Raw genomic sequence first — 16355 nt, forward strand, 5'->3', positions numbered from 1 at the left:
TTTTTCACATGACTATAGATTGCTTTAATCACTTCATCTGATAACTGTTTATATCCTTTGATGTTTTATAAATTGGAAAATATCTTATATTCTTATGAAATTGACTCATTTCTCTGAGTATCTGAGAAACAAGGCCTTTATTAGAAAGATGTGACAAAATTTTTTTCACCATTATTACTGTATTCCTATTTTCCCAGTTTATTCTATGTTCTCTCCTTTTATTCTGTTCAACATGAGTGTCTTGCCTCTGACTATCACAATAATCCAGTATGGAGGCTGTGGCAAAATTAGGACATTGATACATTGTTGGTAGAGCTGTAAATTGATCCAGCCATTCTGGAAGGTAATTTGGAACTATGCCCAAAGGGCACTAAAAGATTGCCTACCCTTTGATCCAGCCATAGCACTGCAGGGTTTGTACCCTAAAGAGATCATAGAGTAAAAGACTTGTACAAAAATATTCATAGCTGCACTCTTTGTGGTGGCAAAAAATTGGAAAATGAAGGGATGCCCTTCAATTGGAGAATGGCTAAACAAATTGTGGTATCTGTTGGTGATGGAATACTATTATGCTCAAAGGAATAATGAAGTGGAGAAATTCCATGTGAACTGGAACGACCTCCAGGAATTGATGCAGAGTGAAAGGAGCAGAACCAGGAGAACATTGTACACAGAGACTGATACACTCTGGCACAATTGAATATAATGGACTTCTCTACTAGCAACAATGCAATGATCCAAGACAATTCTGAGGGACTTATGAGAAAGAATGCTATCCACATCCAGAGAAAGAACTGTGGGAGTAGAAACATAGAAGAAAAACAACTGCTTGATCACATGGGTCGATGGAGATATGACTGGAGATGTAGACTCTAAATGATCACCCTATTGCAAACTTCAATGACACATGTAAAACTCAGTGGCTATGGGAGGGGGGCTAAGGGAGGGCAAGGAAAGAGTATGAATCATTTAACCATGGAAAAACATTCAAAATCAATTAATAAAATCTTCTAAAAAAATCCAAACAACAAAACAAACAAAAAAACAGTAATCCATCATGGCTTGATATATGCAGCCATAGAAATAGCTTTTTTTTCTTAATTAAAAAAATATTTTTAAACCCCTACCTTCTATCTTACAATCAATACTGTGTATTGGCTCCAAGGCATAAGAGTGGTAAGAGCTAGGCAATGGAGGTTAAGTGACTTGCCCAGGGTCACACAGCTGGGAAGTGTCTGAGGTCAAATTTGAACCCAGGACCTCTCATCTCTAGGCCTGACTCTCAATCCACTGAGCTACCCAGCTGCACCCCCCCCCCAGTTAAGATTTCTAAACATGCTGAATAATATTACAAATGTAATCCAACCTACTCTCTTCCTGCTTCTCAGGGCCCAGCTCACTGTCCATGTAATGTACATTCAACCCTGCAAGAGATATATACTGTCAATGTGGAAAAGGTAGGGGTTTAAAAAAAAAAAGAAATCTTTACTGGTTCCCTGAAACCACCACTCATCTTTTTATTTTTCCTTTTTAGGTTTTATTGATTATTTTTATTTTTACATCATACCCACTGCATCTAATCTTCCACATCTGTTCTCTATGGTTAAGATTAGTTATTATAATCAATCAGATTTTGACTACCCCCTAGTATAACCCAACTTTTTGCTTTTATTTTGGCACACTTTTTTTCCCCCTCACACTTGTGAAATCTTAGGTTTTCCTCAATCAGTACAGGTCTGCTCTATAAATTAGTCTTGGAGAACGGCTGGTAGCATTTGAGAGGTTAAGGTTTCTGCCCAACGTGAAACAATTTAGTATCAGAGGCTGGTTTGGAACTTTCTGGCCTCGAAGGCCAACTCTCTATCTGTTTTGCAAGGCTGCCTTTTTAAGGCATCTTTTCATAACATTCTTCTAGTAATGCTCAATAAATAGTTATGCACTTAATAAAATATGTTGATGTGAAATAAACCATTCCATGGCTCCTATTGTGTGCTGGATAAAGATTAAACTCCTTTGTTTTTTAAGGCCCTCTACAATCTAGTTCCAGCCTCAACCTCATTGTAGACTCCTTTCTTCCACATGTTCTGCTCTTTCCTCAAACTAGATTCCTCAATATGACCTCATACATATCCTGTACTTTCCCACCTCCCTATCTTTGCTACTCACTGTGGCTAGAGATATCCTCTACCTACCTCTCAGAACTCTAGGGAGCCAAATTCCTAGTCATCCTTTAAATTCCAGATTATATTCCACTTCTTTCCTTAGTCTTTTCTGATTCTTCTACTTGGTATTAATCATTTCTCCCTTGAACCTTTCTTAGTTTTTGACTGGTATTCTTATAACCCCACTTTAAAAAGTTTTATAGCTGTCTTTTCTGAATTTGAAAGGGAAGTCCTCTTCTCTGTGGCTCTGGAGTCAGACAAGATTACCTCTACTGTCTTTTCCTGCTCTAGCATTGTTTGATTCTATTTACCTCAAAGGGTGGTTGTAAAGACAATAAAATTATCTTGTGAAGACCATAAAAATAATGTTATTTTACTCATTTAAATGTTTACTTTCCTCATAACTATTTGATAAGGAAGACCATGGGATATAGACCTGGAAGGCATCTTAAGAGGCTATCTAGTCCAACTCTTTTATTTTACAGAAGACAGACCTGAGGGAAAATCTTAACAATTAGAATGTTTTTAAGGCAGAAATGTGGAGTAATGAATTCCTCATCACTTGTGGGCTTCAAGGGGATTGGTTCAGTTCTAGCAAGCAGTATGTCTTTTTATTTTATATTTTATTTTCATTTTACAAAATATATTTACAAATATCTTCATTTTACAAATGAAGCAAAACCAGAAAGACCTCTCTGACTTATACAATAGACCGCTTTAAGGTCTCTATGGCTTAGTTGTGGTTGGACATCTGAGGACCTCCCAATTCTAAGAGCAGGGTTTGATGAAATCAAGAGTCAGAGGTGAAGGGGCCTTCCCAAGATTATGCAGCAAGGCCAGGATTTGAACTTTGGTTTTCTGGTTCCAAATTCAGTAGTCTTTCCATTCTTAACCTATAGTATAAATTTTCATTTCACAGATGAGGAAACTGAGACCCGGATAGGTTATATAATCTACATGACTTTGGGCAAGTCACAAACTTCCTGGGCCATGAGAATTAGATTAAATGATCTTTAAGTTTTCTTTCATATTTTCACTAGTAGGGCTTGTAATTAATCTTACAACTATCTGTACATATGTATGCACACACACACAAACACATTTATATATAAATAACCTTATCCTATGCAATACTAGTCCTTATCCTTCCATAAATCTTCACCTTTTGGCCAGCTCCACCTTCATACCACCAAAAGATGACCTTCATATCACCAAAAGATGACTTTCCCCTGAGGCAACCTGGCTGATTAGTCCAGTTTCAAGAAACCCAGTCACTCTGCTCCCTCTCTGGTAGGTTTCTTCTCCACATCAGCTACTTTGCCCCATAAGTACCTTTCCCCGGCCTCAGTTCACCCTCCCTTTTTGCCTTCCTCTAAGCTTTTTAAAGATTAAAAAAAAAATTTATCTCCCACACTACCTACCTGCCTCTTTCTCTGCTCCTAGACTATATAGCACATTACCAATAACTTGTGAGCAAGGAGTAGCACAAAGATACCATTAAGAGAAAGGAATGAGAAAAGAGGACTGAGTACTGTGAGGTTGAATGCCTATAATTCGTTAGTCCCTGCTCACCTCTAATGGGCATCTAAAACTTCTAATCCCTTGAGAGCTCTTGATTTGGATTCAGGAAGAGATCTGGGTTAGAATAGTGCTGAAGATGGAGCAGCTAGGTAGCTCAGTGGATAGTATACCAGGTCTGGAGTTGGGAAGCCCTAGGTTCATATGTGGCCTTAGCCACTTCCTAGCTGGCTGAACATGGGCAAGTCACTTAATCCTATTGCCCAGCCCTTACTGCTCTTCTGCGGGACTGACTCTAAGACAGAAAGTATGGGTTTAAAAAAAGAATGAGACAAGGAAGTGTTTCCACTGATATTCCATCTTCCATATCTATGCATTTGCACAGGCAGAAATATACTTTCCCACATTTTTTAAAAAAAATCCTTACTTTCCCCCTTAGAATCAATACTATGTATTGGTTTTAAGGCAGAAGAGTGGTAAGGGCTAGGCAAAGTGACTTGCCCAGGGTCATACAGCTAAGAAGTGTCTGAGGCCAGAATTAAACCTAGGTCCTTCCATCTCTAGGCCTGGCTCTCAATCCATTGAGCTACCTAGCTGCCCCTCTTCTCCACATTTTTGAGTTACATTCCATCTCCATCTTTATCCTGTCTTAGCTCAGATGTTCATTTCTTCTAGTCTTCCTTGACTCTTCCTCCCACCCCCAATTCAATGCTTTCTTTCCAGAAATTACCATGGATTATGTACCTTATCTTCCTCCAAAAGAAGGTAAATTTCTTGGAGAGTGCTTTTTATTTTGTATCCCCATCTTCTAGCCTGGGGCTTTGCCCACAAGAGGTGCTTTAAAATGTGTTGAATTGCATCAAATGTTGTGAAAGTGAGGGATGACAGACAGCAATGGTTTTATCAACTGGTAGGGCTGGAAGGAAACTTAAAAGTTCTAGTACAAACTACTTTACAAATAAGGAAACTTATGGGGTAACCCTACTGCTAAGTCAAAGATTTGAACCCATTTTTTCCAACACCAGTTCCCAAGACTTAGCATATTTTATGACTCTAAGTCTAGCATTCTTTTAACTACACCACATTGCTTCTCACTTTGAAGACTCCAAAGGCTATGAGATCTTCTAGGAAGTTCTTAGATTTTGCCCAGAAATTCCACCTTGTGAGAACACTGTTCTGTAACGGAAGAGAGAGCTCTGATAACTAGGATCTGCATCAAGAATGCGGGATATCAGTCAAGGATATGCCTGTGGACTTTTTTCATGAGTCACATGGATGTGTGTTAGGAAATTCATCTGGGCTTTGTAGTTTCCAAATGAAGAACTTTTAAGAATTAGAGGGAGGGAAAGTATCTTGAATGCCAGTGGAAGAAGTCCAAAGAAGCATTGTCTTGCCATAGTAGCCTATTTGATATCCTGTCCTCACATATTCCTAGCTTCTGCTAGTGGCTTATGCACAGGAGCCACATTGAAACCCCAAATGCACTACTTCTTCATGACCCCTTGGAATCCCTGCAGGCTTCAGCTTAATTTAAGCTTCTTTTCCTTACTCCTCTAATAATATTTATGGTCCACTCACAAATACTTTATCACTTTATTTCACTTTAACACATTATTTTTTTGTGTATATTTTCTTCTCTCACACTGAAGCCTTAAAATTTAAGGGGTCCCCAAATTATGGTCCACTGGTCACATGCAGCCCCAGAGACCATTTATCTGGCCCCCAATGCACTTCCGGAAGGGGCATCTATTTCATTGGTCAGTGAAAAGTGTCACTCGGGTACAGTACTACCTCCAGTGAATCCTTTGTGTGCTGCCTTGTTCTGAGAATAACTGAAGGAGCCGAGGTAGCATGAAAAGGATTATGTGGCTGCACAGTGGAAGATGGAAGCATGGTGAGTTGTGGAACTGGGGGGAGGGGATTCTGCACTGTGTATACTGCTGCCTGGTATAGTGGTGACAGTCATGGGCCTGTGCTGCAACCATCGCTATCCCAGATAGCAGTATATAGATTTGTTCATAGTTTTTTTTTTTCCTAGTCTAGTCCTCCAACAGTCTGAGGGATAGTGAACTGGCCCCCTGTGTAAAAAGTTTGGGGACCCCTACTAAATGTTCTACTATTTCACAACCTCTTAGAATGTGTGGTTCAACTTAATTTAAGCTACTTTTCCTTATTCTTCTAGTTGTTCATGGCCTGCTACCCCAATACTTGGGTACTATAAGCACATAGTTTTCTATATATTATATATATGGGTATAGTATACGCACATTATATTTTTGGTATACCTGCTTTTTTCCTTCCCCCTTGAGGTTTGTGTTTGATCATAATAATGAATTTGAATACTCAGTTTAAGTTAAGCACTTATTAGCTGCTTAATCAATCTTTAATATTGTGAATTCTTGCTCCAGGATCAAGTTATCTTAAGCATTTTAAGTGCATTGATTTTGAAAATGCATATAAATGTCCCAGGACTGGAAGAATCTGTGATTTCTAAAGCAAACTCCCTCCACCTACTGATAAGCCAGCCCCAGGGCGGTACCTCAATCAAGCAGAGAGGAGAGCAATTCGGGGTTAAGAAGCATAATTTGATCTCAGATCCGCCCAAGGAAGTAACTTTATTGTAAACGATAGCCAGGGGCGTACAGGTAAACGCTTGGATAAATTTCCACTTCTCCGTGGCTCTCTCTTCCTCCTGGAGAACCTATCTCGTTAGGACTTCACATGTGCCCTGACACTCCAAGTATATCCTTCCCCTCCCCCAATCCCAGATCTCAAGAGAGCTCCCGCCTCACGACCGCGTCGCCAGCAGTTAAGAAGGGGACCCCTGCACCGCACCAGGGGCCTAAACCAACCTCGACAGGCCCAGCTCAGGGGGTGGGCGGGGGCGTCCGGAGAGCCGATTAGGGCGCAGAGAAACCCGGCCCGCCTCTTTCATGAGGTATCCCATGGTGCCCCGCGGCTGCGAAGGCCGCTCAGAACCTCCCGCCTTTCAGACCAAAGCGACCCTGAACTCCTCTACTCAGTTCTCTTGAGTGCCCGGCCTTAGTTCATCCAATCGGTTTCTAGCACCGCGTCCAATAAGAACCCTTCGGGGCTTTCCCTTCTATGCCCCTCCCTACCCTCTGCCAATGCAAGCGCAGCATCCTCATGAGGCGGGGCCAATCGGCGGGCGGTTTCGGGCAACCTCTCTCCCGCCCCCCCCCCACGCCAATCCGCGCGTCCTTCCCTGCCGCCAGCCCATCCAACCGGAGCTTCGCAGTCAGCGGGCGAATCGGCACGCGGCGGCCCTCCGGACCTAGCTTGCAGGCCAATCGGGAAGTCCGCGTGGCTGCGGCGGGGGCCAATCGGACTGGAGCGCGGTGTCGCCGGGACGAGTTCCGGCCCGGATATCCCTCCGCCTCCTCTCGCTCTCTCTCCCCGCCTGCGAGCCGCCGTTCACTCACTGACTCCCTCCCATCCTCTCTCCTTCTTTCTCCCTCCGCCGCCCCAGCACCAGCCGCGCTCCGACTTGCCCCCGGGGTCCCTCCCCCGCCGCTAACACTGCCACAGCCAGAGGAGCCGGAGCTCCCGATACAGCCGCACAGGAGGAAAAAGAAGAAGAGGCGGAGAAAAGAGGCAGGCAGGGAGGAAAGCGGGCAGGAAAACCGGAGCGACCAGTAGGAGGGAGCCGGTGAATGGGCTTGTGGTGACCCCCGCCCCCCCACCCCACCCTCCCTTCCCACCCGGCCCCCCAACCCCCCGTCCCCCGTCACAGCCATCGCCGCTGCCGTCGGAGACAGAATCCGGAGTCGCCCGAGGAGGAGCCCGAGCCCCCGTCGCCGCCATGGAGCTGATCACCATCCTCGAAAAGACCGTATCGCCCGGTACGAAACCGGGGTCAGGGCCGAGGCTGGGGACTGGGGTCGAGGTGATCAGACTGGGGGAGGGGAAACCCCCTCTTCCCCTTCTTCACGGTCCCCCTGACCCTCTTCCTTTCCTCTCTCCACAGATCGGATTGAACTGGAAGCGGCGCAGAAGTTCCTGGAGCGGGCGGCTGTGGAGAACCTGGTGCGTTTTGCGCCTGGCCCCCTCCCATCCCCCCAGGCTGGGGCCTTCCCGCCCTCCCCGGGGCCCAGGCCTAGGGAACCCACCCCGCCCCATCTCGCCCCCCCTCCCCCTTCTCCCTCCCTTCCCCCCCTTCTCGGACCAACCTAACCCCGCCATCGGGAAGCCGGTGGGTGTGTCCCGCCCCAGGCCCCGGCAGCTGGCCAATAGAGAGGCGCGCCGGACGAGGGCTGCCCAATCATTGCCCGGCCTGAGGGCGGCGGTGCAGCGGGAGGGAGGGGAAGTTAGGTTGCACGGCGCTGCGTGTTCAGTAAGGGTGGGGGTTGGGGCGCCGGGGCCTAGGGACCATGTGGAAGCCCTAGGAGCCCGGCCAATCGCCCCGCCTAAGGGCCTGCTTCTCCTTTCCTATAGCCCCTTTCATTCGCCGTCCAATTAATTGAGCTGGTCTCTTCCTGTCTCTGTTCCCGTAGTAAGGCCTGGTACCCCAAAATCTTCCATTTAATGCCAATATGAAACCCCCTCCCTGAGGGTTGGCCCTTTGCTGCCATCATGGAATTAGGTGTGTATAGTTTTAGTTGGTCAGGGAGTTGGGCTTACACTAGGCACTGTGGCCCGGCAGTGAGATGATGAGGCCTATTTCCTGTTACAGTTTCTGAGGAAGTATATTGCATTCCTTATCTTTAAAATTTTAAGAATTAGTAAAAATTATGCAGTTGGCCCCATTGGATAGGGAGCTATTTTTCTGGATAAAATGTAGGGTGGATTGAATAAAACAGTCCAAATGTGCCTCTTTGGGCATTTTTCTGATAAAACTGAGTTGGGGGACGTATGTGGTTTTATATTTTTTAAATTACTAAAAAACCATAATATTAGTAGAATTTATTAATTTATTATCACTTAAAATAGGTGTAAGATAAACTTCATGCCAGAAGAAAAAAGAAGAGTAGTTAGATATGGAGTTTTTGCTCTTGTCTTTAAAGGATTTTTTGATTTTTAAAGGTCAGTGTTGCTTGACACTGCAACTTTAGCTTCAATTAGGGTATTTTATTCCTCAGTCCTCAAGCCTTCTTACTGATATAAATTATCCATACTTGTGTTTTATTTTTGTAAAGAAGTGTAAGAAGTCTCTGACTTGTTACTTAATAATGTCCTGCTGTTGAGAAGATTAATTCTTGCATAGCTTGAATTTTATAGACTGGCAATGTCCATTTGTGAGTTAGCCTGTGAACTTTGGGAATAGGGTTGAGAGACTTGGGGAGTGTATTGTTAAATTTATAATTGTGACTTGATGGAGTACAGATTTCTAGATTTCTAGCTTCAGTAGAATGTTCAGCTCTAGAAGAATTAGAATCAGAATCATCTGATAAATATAAATTAGTAATTGATTTTATCTGATTGTTATAAGCTTGCCTTAATTTTTCACTTCCCATTTTTGAAATCCTGTGTTTTCCTTTAGTTCTAAAAGTTTGGTTTTGGTCACCAACTTTCATATCTTTGCAGTCATCCTTCCCATCTTTAAGCCCTTTATTGCTTCTGTCTTAATTTTTCTTTTCATGCCTTTGACTGAGGAACAAAGGGGATTCTTGAAGCCTTATTTTACTTTGAGTTCACATATATATGTATGTATATAAATCAAAATTTCAGAATTAGAACAACCTCAGTGGCTAGTTAGTTTCCTTTATACTATGTACTTGACAAGTGGTCATCCCTGCCCTTTGCTTAAAGATCTTCAGTGAATGGAAACTCATTACTTCCTGAGATAGCCCATTCTTTTATAGAGTTTTATATCATTAAGAAACTTTCTTACATCAAGGCTTAAATTGTTCCTTCTGTTGGTTGCTTCTACCTCTTATCTTCCCTCCTGCAAAAATTAAGCTGATTTTGTGGGGGAAGGCCAAGTAGACTGGGAATCCTGATTTCCTTTAAACTAGTTGTGCCACTTTAGGCAAGTCACTTTTCTTATCTGATCTTTTATATGTAATGGGCATAGTAAAGGATTTCCAAGACCTGAAGGGTCAAGAATCTTGTCTTTTTTTGAATGAACTTTCCTAAGAGGCAATTGTGAATTATTCCCTTTCTGCATCTGTCATAGAAGAAACCTATTGACTGCCAGATCACCAGACTACGACTATGGACAGATTTAATGTAGCGATGAAGACAATTTATAAATTATATCAGTTTGGAAAGAAAAATGGGCATGGGAGGTCTGGAAGGAAGGTGGTAAATTTAGGGTGTTGCAGAAAGAAGTCTTAGTGCAGTTAAAAGTATATTGTGTAACCAAATCAATGATGTAGAGTTTTGCAATTGATATTTTAACATTCTTATGAGAACCTCTTGGCTTGCCTCACTTTATGAGTTCTTAACCAAGTTAGCCTTAATCTAGGAAATTCCCAGAGACTTTCCATTCACCAATATTTCTCTTCTACACAGCCCACTTTCCTTGTGGAACTGTCCAGAGTGCTGGCAAATCCAGGAAATAGCCAAGTTGCCAGAGTTGCAGCTGGGCTACAGATCAAGAACTCTTTGACATCTAAAGATCCAGACATCAAGGCACAATATCAACAGAGATGGCTTGCTATCGATGCCAATGCTCGAAGAGAGGTCAAGAACTATGTAAGTAACTTACATACAAGGTGTTTCTTTGCTCTGTATGGGAGAGGGAGTAGTAAGCACATTTCACAAATTCTCATTTAGCCTTTTGTCATTTGCAAGTATTAGAGCCTACAAGGTGAGAAATTACTTAAAGCTCAAACTCCCTTCAAATCATTTAAGTCTGTTTTTGGTTCAAAGTTTTATCCTTTGTTGTAGAATTGTTCTTTCCTTGCAAATAATTGTATTAGGTACTGCTAGTTCTGCAAATTTATTGTTAAAAGTTGTTAGATCCCAAATTTAGCAACTGAAGAATTTTGGAAACCAGCCTTGTCAGTGACCTTCAGGATATGTTGAAAACAATCATTCTTAGGTGATTCTGATGAGCTCCTTTTTGAGGATTTGTATGGTCCTAAAAAGGCCTTTCAAATCAGATTTTATGACTTGGGAATGTCAGACTTTTTTGGTGTACATATTGACTTGATGTGGTCTGAATGAATTTTTAGAAATGTTTAGGTTTTTTCCCATCTTCTCAAAAAGACTTTTGGAAGGTATTCTAATTCTTTAGGAAAATAGAATTTCCCTTGCTGAGCTTGTTGGGAATTTCCTAATTGGTCTTGATATATGTAGCCCAATGACTGAAGTATGGAGATCCAGACTGGATCAAATTACTTTTTAATTTTTCTCCTTCTCTGGATAAGCATATAATTGCTTGTACTATTGTTCTTATTTTCCACTGGGCAAATTAATGGTAACATTAATATATTTGGGGAGCAGTGAATCTGAGATTGAAATAAAGGGGATTTCCTGTCTTCTCAGTGTTCCCTATTAAGTTGCAGCCATGGAACAATCCAGGTGATGCAAGTTTGAGGGGGACCAAGGATTCATTTCCTTATTTCATTCAAATCATTTCCTTAAAATTCTCACCTGTTATTTCTTGGCATTGGGTCTCAGCCTTAGGTAAGTCAACATCTATCTGGTACCTTCCTCTACTTTGATAATATTCATCATAAACAACGATTAGACGTGAAAGTATTTCCAAGATTAACGATGTTTGCTGCCACCAGTCTTTAGAATAAAAAAACAAAGATTGTCATTTTCAACTGAATTCTTTTTAAGTTAACAAGTATGTTCTTTTATTACTTAAAAACTTGAAGGCATATAATGTTGTTTTCCTCTCGTCCCCAAATAATGCAAAGTAAATACGAGATCAGATTTAAGATTTGTAAATATAAGGTAAAATTTGGGGATGTATCACGTCTCACATTCAGAGTTCAGATGAGGATGATCTGATACAGATCTTGTTTGATCCCCTTTATGTAGATTAGGAAGAAATTGATTAGTACTTTCCTTTTCCCATAAAAGGCCTGATGCTCGCTATAGTGTGAAAGGAGTATTAGTGTTTGGGTAATTCCCATTATCTGTTTATTTGAAAATTCATATCTTGGGCTTATGCTTAATAACCTTGTTATGTATATGGACATTTTGTTAGGATTAGGACTTAAATGTAATTGACAATCAGGACTTTGAGTGAGGTAGGATGTTAATGTATTTGTTCATCATAGCCCCTGGAATTACTTTAGGCAGCATTAGTTAGTACTTCTTGGTAGGTTGGTTTTTCAAATTAATATATATGTTGGATAGCAAAGCGGTATGATACAGTAAAGAGGACACTTGAGTTTTCCTACTGACTTGGGATAAGTCATTTAATCTCTGCCTCCCATTTCTCATTTGTAAAATAGTTTCAACTGGATGATTGCTAAGATTCCTTCTAGTTAAGAAAATTCTGATTCTAGGGATATCTTCTGTTTATTAGAACCTAGTGGGTTATTGGTGGTCTATTTAATTTCTTTGATTTAATCATATAAATGGGGCTGGGGGTTATGGGAGAGAAAGAAAAGATTGAGAATACATTGTTAACCACAAAATAGAAGATACATGGTTACCTGATGAAAGCTGCAGAACTATCCTGAAAAATCTGGCAACTTTTCACTTGTCCTCTGACCAGCACTTGTATGAACAGTTTACTATTTGTCTTTTAGATAGCCTGGTGATTTCATTGACAGAATTAGCTCTAATGGTAATGATTAACCCTTAGGCCTATTGCTGTCATTAGTTTCTACCTTGTCATTTTCTGTCTTAATATATAACTGCTTTCTCCTTTTAATGAACTATTGTAAAGGAACCATTTAAAGAACTATTTAACAGAAGGAGTAATTGAGCATCTGCAGTGAGAGAATAATCAATAATTCTTTCCTTGAAAACAAATTACAGAAGTAGCACTTAAATTTTAAGGTTTATTAAATTTATTCAAGATAGGATCATAGATTTAAAGCTGAGAGAGACCTTAGAGATCATCTAGTCATTTTATAGATGAGGAAACTGAAGTTCAGAGAGTAACTTCTCTAGCATCATATATATAGTGCCAACAGGTGAACTTAGTTCTGCTAAATTCAGTGGTCTTTATCATGCTGCCTCCTAGGTTATTGGATTATTAGTGAACAAACAAAAGAGAAAATAGTGTTTTTTTTTTCTTCCCATCACATATGGCAAATGTTTCTTTACTGGTGGTTTGACTTCCTTCTCATCTTGCCCGAGTTCTATTTTATTTTCACCAGTTTTTGGAATTTGGGGCATTGGTTAGACCAGCTTCACAATGCAGTCCTAGAGCCTGGCAATAAGACAGTACCACCGTTGATTTCACATTTTCCTTGAGCCTTATTTTCTAATCTCAATCTCTTTAACTACCCTTGTCTAACATGGACCATTGGAATTGTGTGAAAAATTACATCCGCATTTTCAAAAGAGTCTAAATAATCATACCCACTAATGTCTTGTTTTTTTTAACTCTTGCCTTCTTTAATATTCTAAGATAGAAGAGCAGCCACGGGTTAGACAGTCAGGGTTAAGCAACTTGCTCAGGGTCACATAGCTAGGAAGTTAATACAATATCTTAAAAGAGATCTCTTATCTTTTTTATTCTTGTATGCAGGTTTTGCAGACTTTGGGTACAGAGACCTATCGACCAAGCTCTGCTTCACAGTGTGTAGCTGGTATTGCCTGTGCAGAGATCCCAGTAAACCAATGGCCTGAACTCATTCCTCAGCTAGTAGCTAATGTCACAAACCCTAATAGCACAGAACACATGAAAGAGTCAACATTGGAAGCGATTGGTTATATCTGCCAAGACATTGTAAGTATTTCCTTCAGTAGACACAGTCCATACTTATTCTTTTTGTTTCAGAGGCTGGATGATATTAAATGAAGTTCATAAAGGTAATGCAAAAACCTCAATGGGTGGGGATAGGGGTAGGTATATATATATGGTGGTCATGGAGACTGCTGTCCACTTAGACTTATTTCCTTGAAGCTCCTATTAGGGAGAAGAGTTATCCTTTATCATAAGAGAGAACTAAGTGTCTAAAAAGATTGTCTTAAGATAGAACTGTCTTGGTTGATGATACATTCTTAACATTTGAAGTTGTATTGTCATTACTTTACCTAAGCACTGAAGTTTTTTGATAACTATTTCAGTATAATTATATTCTTTTATAATCCAGTCCTATGTATGTTGTTTTATTCATTAAAATTTATTTTTTTTTACTTTTTTTTTAATCCTTACCTTCTGTCTTAGAATCAATACTGTGTTTTGGTTCCAAGGCAGAAGAGCAATAAGGGCTAGGCAGTGGGGGTTAAGTGTTAAGTGACTTGCCTAGAGTCAGCTAGGAAGTGTCTTTGAGGCCAGATTTGAACCTAGGATCTCCCGTCTCTAGGCCTGGCTCTCTTAGTCCACTGAGCTACCCAGCTACCCCCTCCTTAAAAATTTTTGAGAGGGAGTTCTTAGGCTTTACCAGACTGCCAGAGGGGTCCCTGATGCATAAAAAAGGTTAAGAACTCCATTATTAGTTTTGATTTTTGACAATGATTGATTCTTATGACTGCTGGGTTTGGTATTTCCTTTATTGCAGAATCCCAGCAACCTTCATAATGGCTTTTATTTTTCAGCTTTACAGGGTTACAAATGAATGAGGCCTTTTCCAACTGCCCTATGTCTGACTTAATTACTAGATTCCCAATCATTTCTTAAGTGATCCTGTTAAGGAATATTTAGAACTGGAAAGACTTGGATTGGACATCAAGAGACTAGCCCAAATCCCCCATTTTATAGATAGGCAAAACTGAGGTGGAGGATGTTGATACTGATCTGCCAGCACTAACGTGATAAAAAAATGAACTCTTTACATTCTGGATGATAAAGCCAGATGGTGGTTTTCAGCCTTCTGATATATCATTTGTTATAGATAGCCTGGAAAGAACACCAAACTACCAACCCCATTTTCACTAGAAAACTCATGTAACTATTACTAAGTAGGTGCTTATGATGGATCAAATTGTACACACCTGTTTTGTTTTTTAACCATAGTGTTATTGAAGGATTATGCAGTGGTCTGCAATATTTCTGATATTTAAATATGCCCAATTGGCAACGGTTCTCTTTATTAGTGCAGATTGCAATCCAATGTTATTATCACAAAATAGAAAACAAAGTAGAATTTCACTCAATGTAGCTGTGGCCCTAGAAATTTATTTCTTTATTTGTTTTTTGGTCACTACAGTTATCAATCTTGCCATGTGGTCAGCTCTTTATTTCTGATCATATTTCTTCAGTGATGTCCCTTATGTTCCACGTTGCACTTTAGTCATCATTGGGTATATGCTGGAGATTCCTTGGACCTTCCATGTAATCTCTTTAATAAACCCACAACTTTGATTTGAAACTGGGGAAGGAGAAAGAGGGAGCTTAATTGTGGTATGTCAGGATTTGTAATCTTGCCACATATTTAGGGGAAACTTTTGTACTTAGGATGGGGTTTTGTACCTTTATCAAAATGAGAGATTACTAGGAAAATAGAAGGAAAGGAACTCTAAAAGGTAGCCAGAGATCAAAGAAATGCACCTCATAATGAATTGAATTCCCTGACTATATAACTATGAGAAGTTACTAGCATAACTTGTTGGACTTTATTTCTCATTTTAGGACCCAGAGCAGCTACAGGACAAATCCAATGAGATCCTGACAGCCATAATCCAGGGGATGAGGAAAGAAGAACCTAGTAATAATGTGAAGCTAGCAGCTACCAATGCACTCCTGAACTCATTGGAGTTCACCAAAGCAAACTTTGACAAAGAGGTAATGTTGTTTTGGAAAGGGGTGTAGATTGGGCACTAGGAGTCAAGGGGGCTACACAATCTCTCAGTAATCTATAATCAAAGACAATGTTAAAACCTCTGGAGGAGGTTTGAATTTTATGTTGTGTAAAGATCTGTATAGTGTTTCCCATATCTCTAGTCCTTGAATTAACCCCATCCAGACAAGGCTTCATATAGCTGGAGGTACTTTGATTTCATAATAAAGGGTCAAGTCTTGAGTTTTTCTATTCAGAGCCTAAGGTACTGTGGTTTTTCTCCTAACTCCCTGCTATATTTTCTCAAACCCTTTTTGTGCAATAGAATTAGAGTTGAACCACTTCAAGAAACACATTTACTAAAGTTACTTCAGAAAATATGGTAATCAAGCCCATAATCATTTCTTGGTTGGAAGTGAGGTTTTGCATTGTTTTGTGTTGTGTATGTTTTTACATTTGGGAGCTTTTTGCCTTTCCTTGGCCTTTCAAGAGGACTGGGAAATCTAAACTGAATTTCTTGGGTGTTTTTTGTTTGTTTGCTTTTAATTTGAATTTATTTATTTAGTCAATTTTGAACATTATTCCTTGGTTAAAATAATTACATTATTTCTCTCCCTCCCCTCCACTCACCCTTCCTGCAGCCAACACGCAATTTCATTGGGTATTACTTGTGTCTTTGATCAGAACCTATTTCCATGTTGTTGGTGTTTATAAACTGAATTTCTAATTGGTTAAAAAGGCAGGGAGATTTTTCTTTTGGATCTTAGAAGATACTTGGGGTTTCAAACTAAAAGTTTGCTATTCTGTTCTCTCTTGTGCCTCTATATCTAATGGGTCTATCATTTGATTCTGTTTG

The 16355-nt window shown here is 40.5% G+C and overlaps 1 protein-coding gene across 1 annotated transcript in view; it reads left to right on the plus strand.

Annotated features, from left to right (window-relative positions):
• Window positions 1-7407: 7407 nt before the first annotated feature.
• The window catches only part of KPNB1 (karyopherin subunit beta 1), a 29223-nt gene continuing 20275 nt past the window's right edge, over window positions 7408-16355 (plus strand). Inside the window, exons 1-5 of the mRNA XM_001366819.5 lie at window positions 7408-7543; window positions 7669-7727; window positions 10155-10337; window positions 13306-13506; window positions 15352-15504. Coding sequence (XP_001366856.1) covers window positions 7504-7543; window positions 7669-7727; window positions 10155-10337; window positions 13306-13506; window positions 15352-15504 — 636 coding nt within the window. The 5' untranslated portion in view covers window positions 7408-7503. The remainder of the gene's footprint in view (window positions 7544-7668; window positions 7728-10154; window positions 10338-13305; window positions 13507-15351; window positions 15505-16355) is intronic.

Source organism: Monodelphis domestica, chromosome 2, assembly GCF_027887165.1.
Source record: "Monodelphis domestica isolate mMonDom1 chromosome 2, mMonDom1.pri, whole genome shotgun sequence".
NCBI lineage: Eukaryota > Metazoa > Chordata > Mammalia > Didelphimorphia > Didelphidae > Monodelphis > Monodelphis domestica.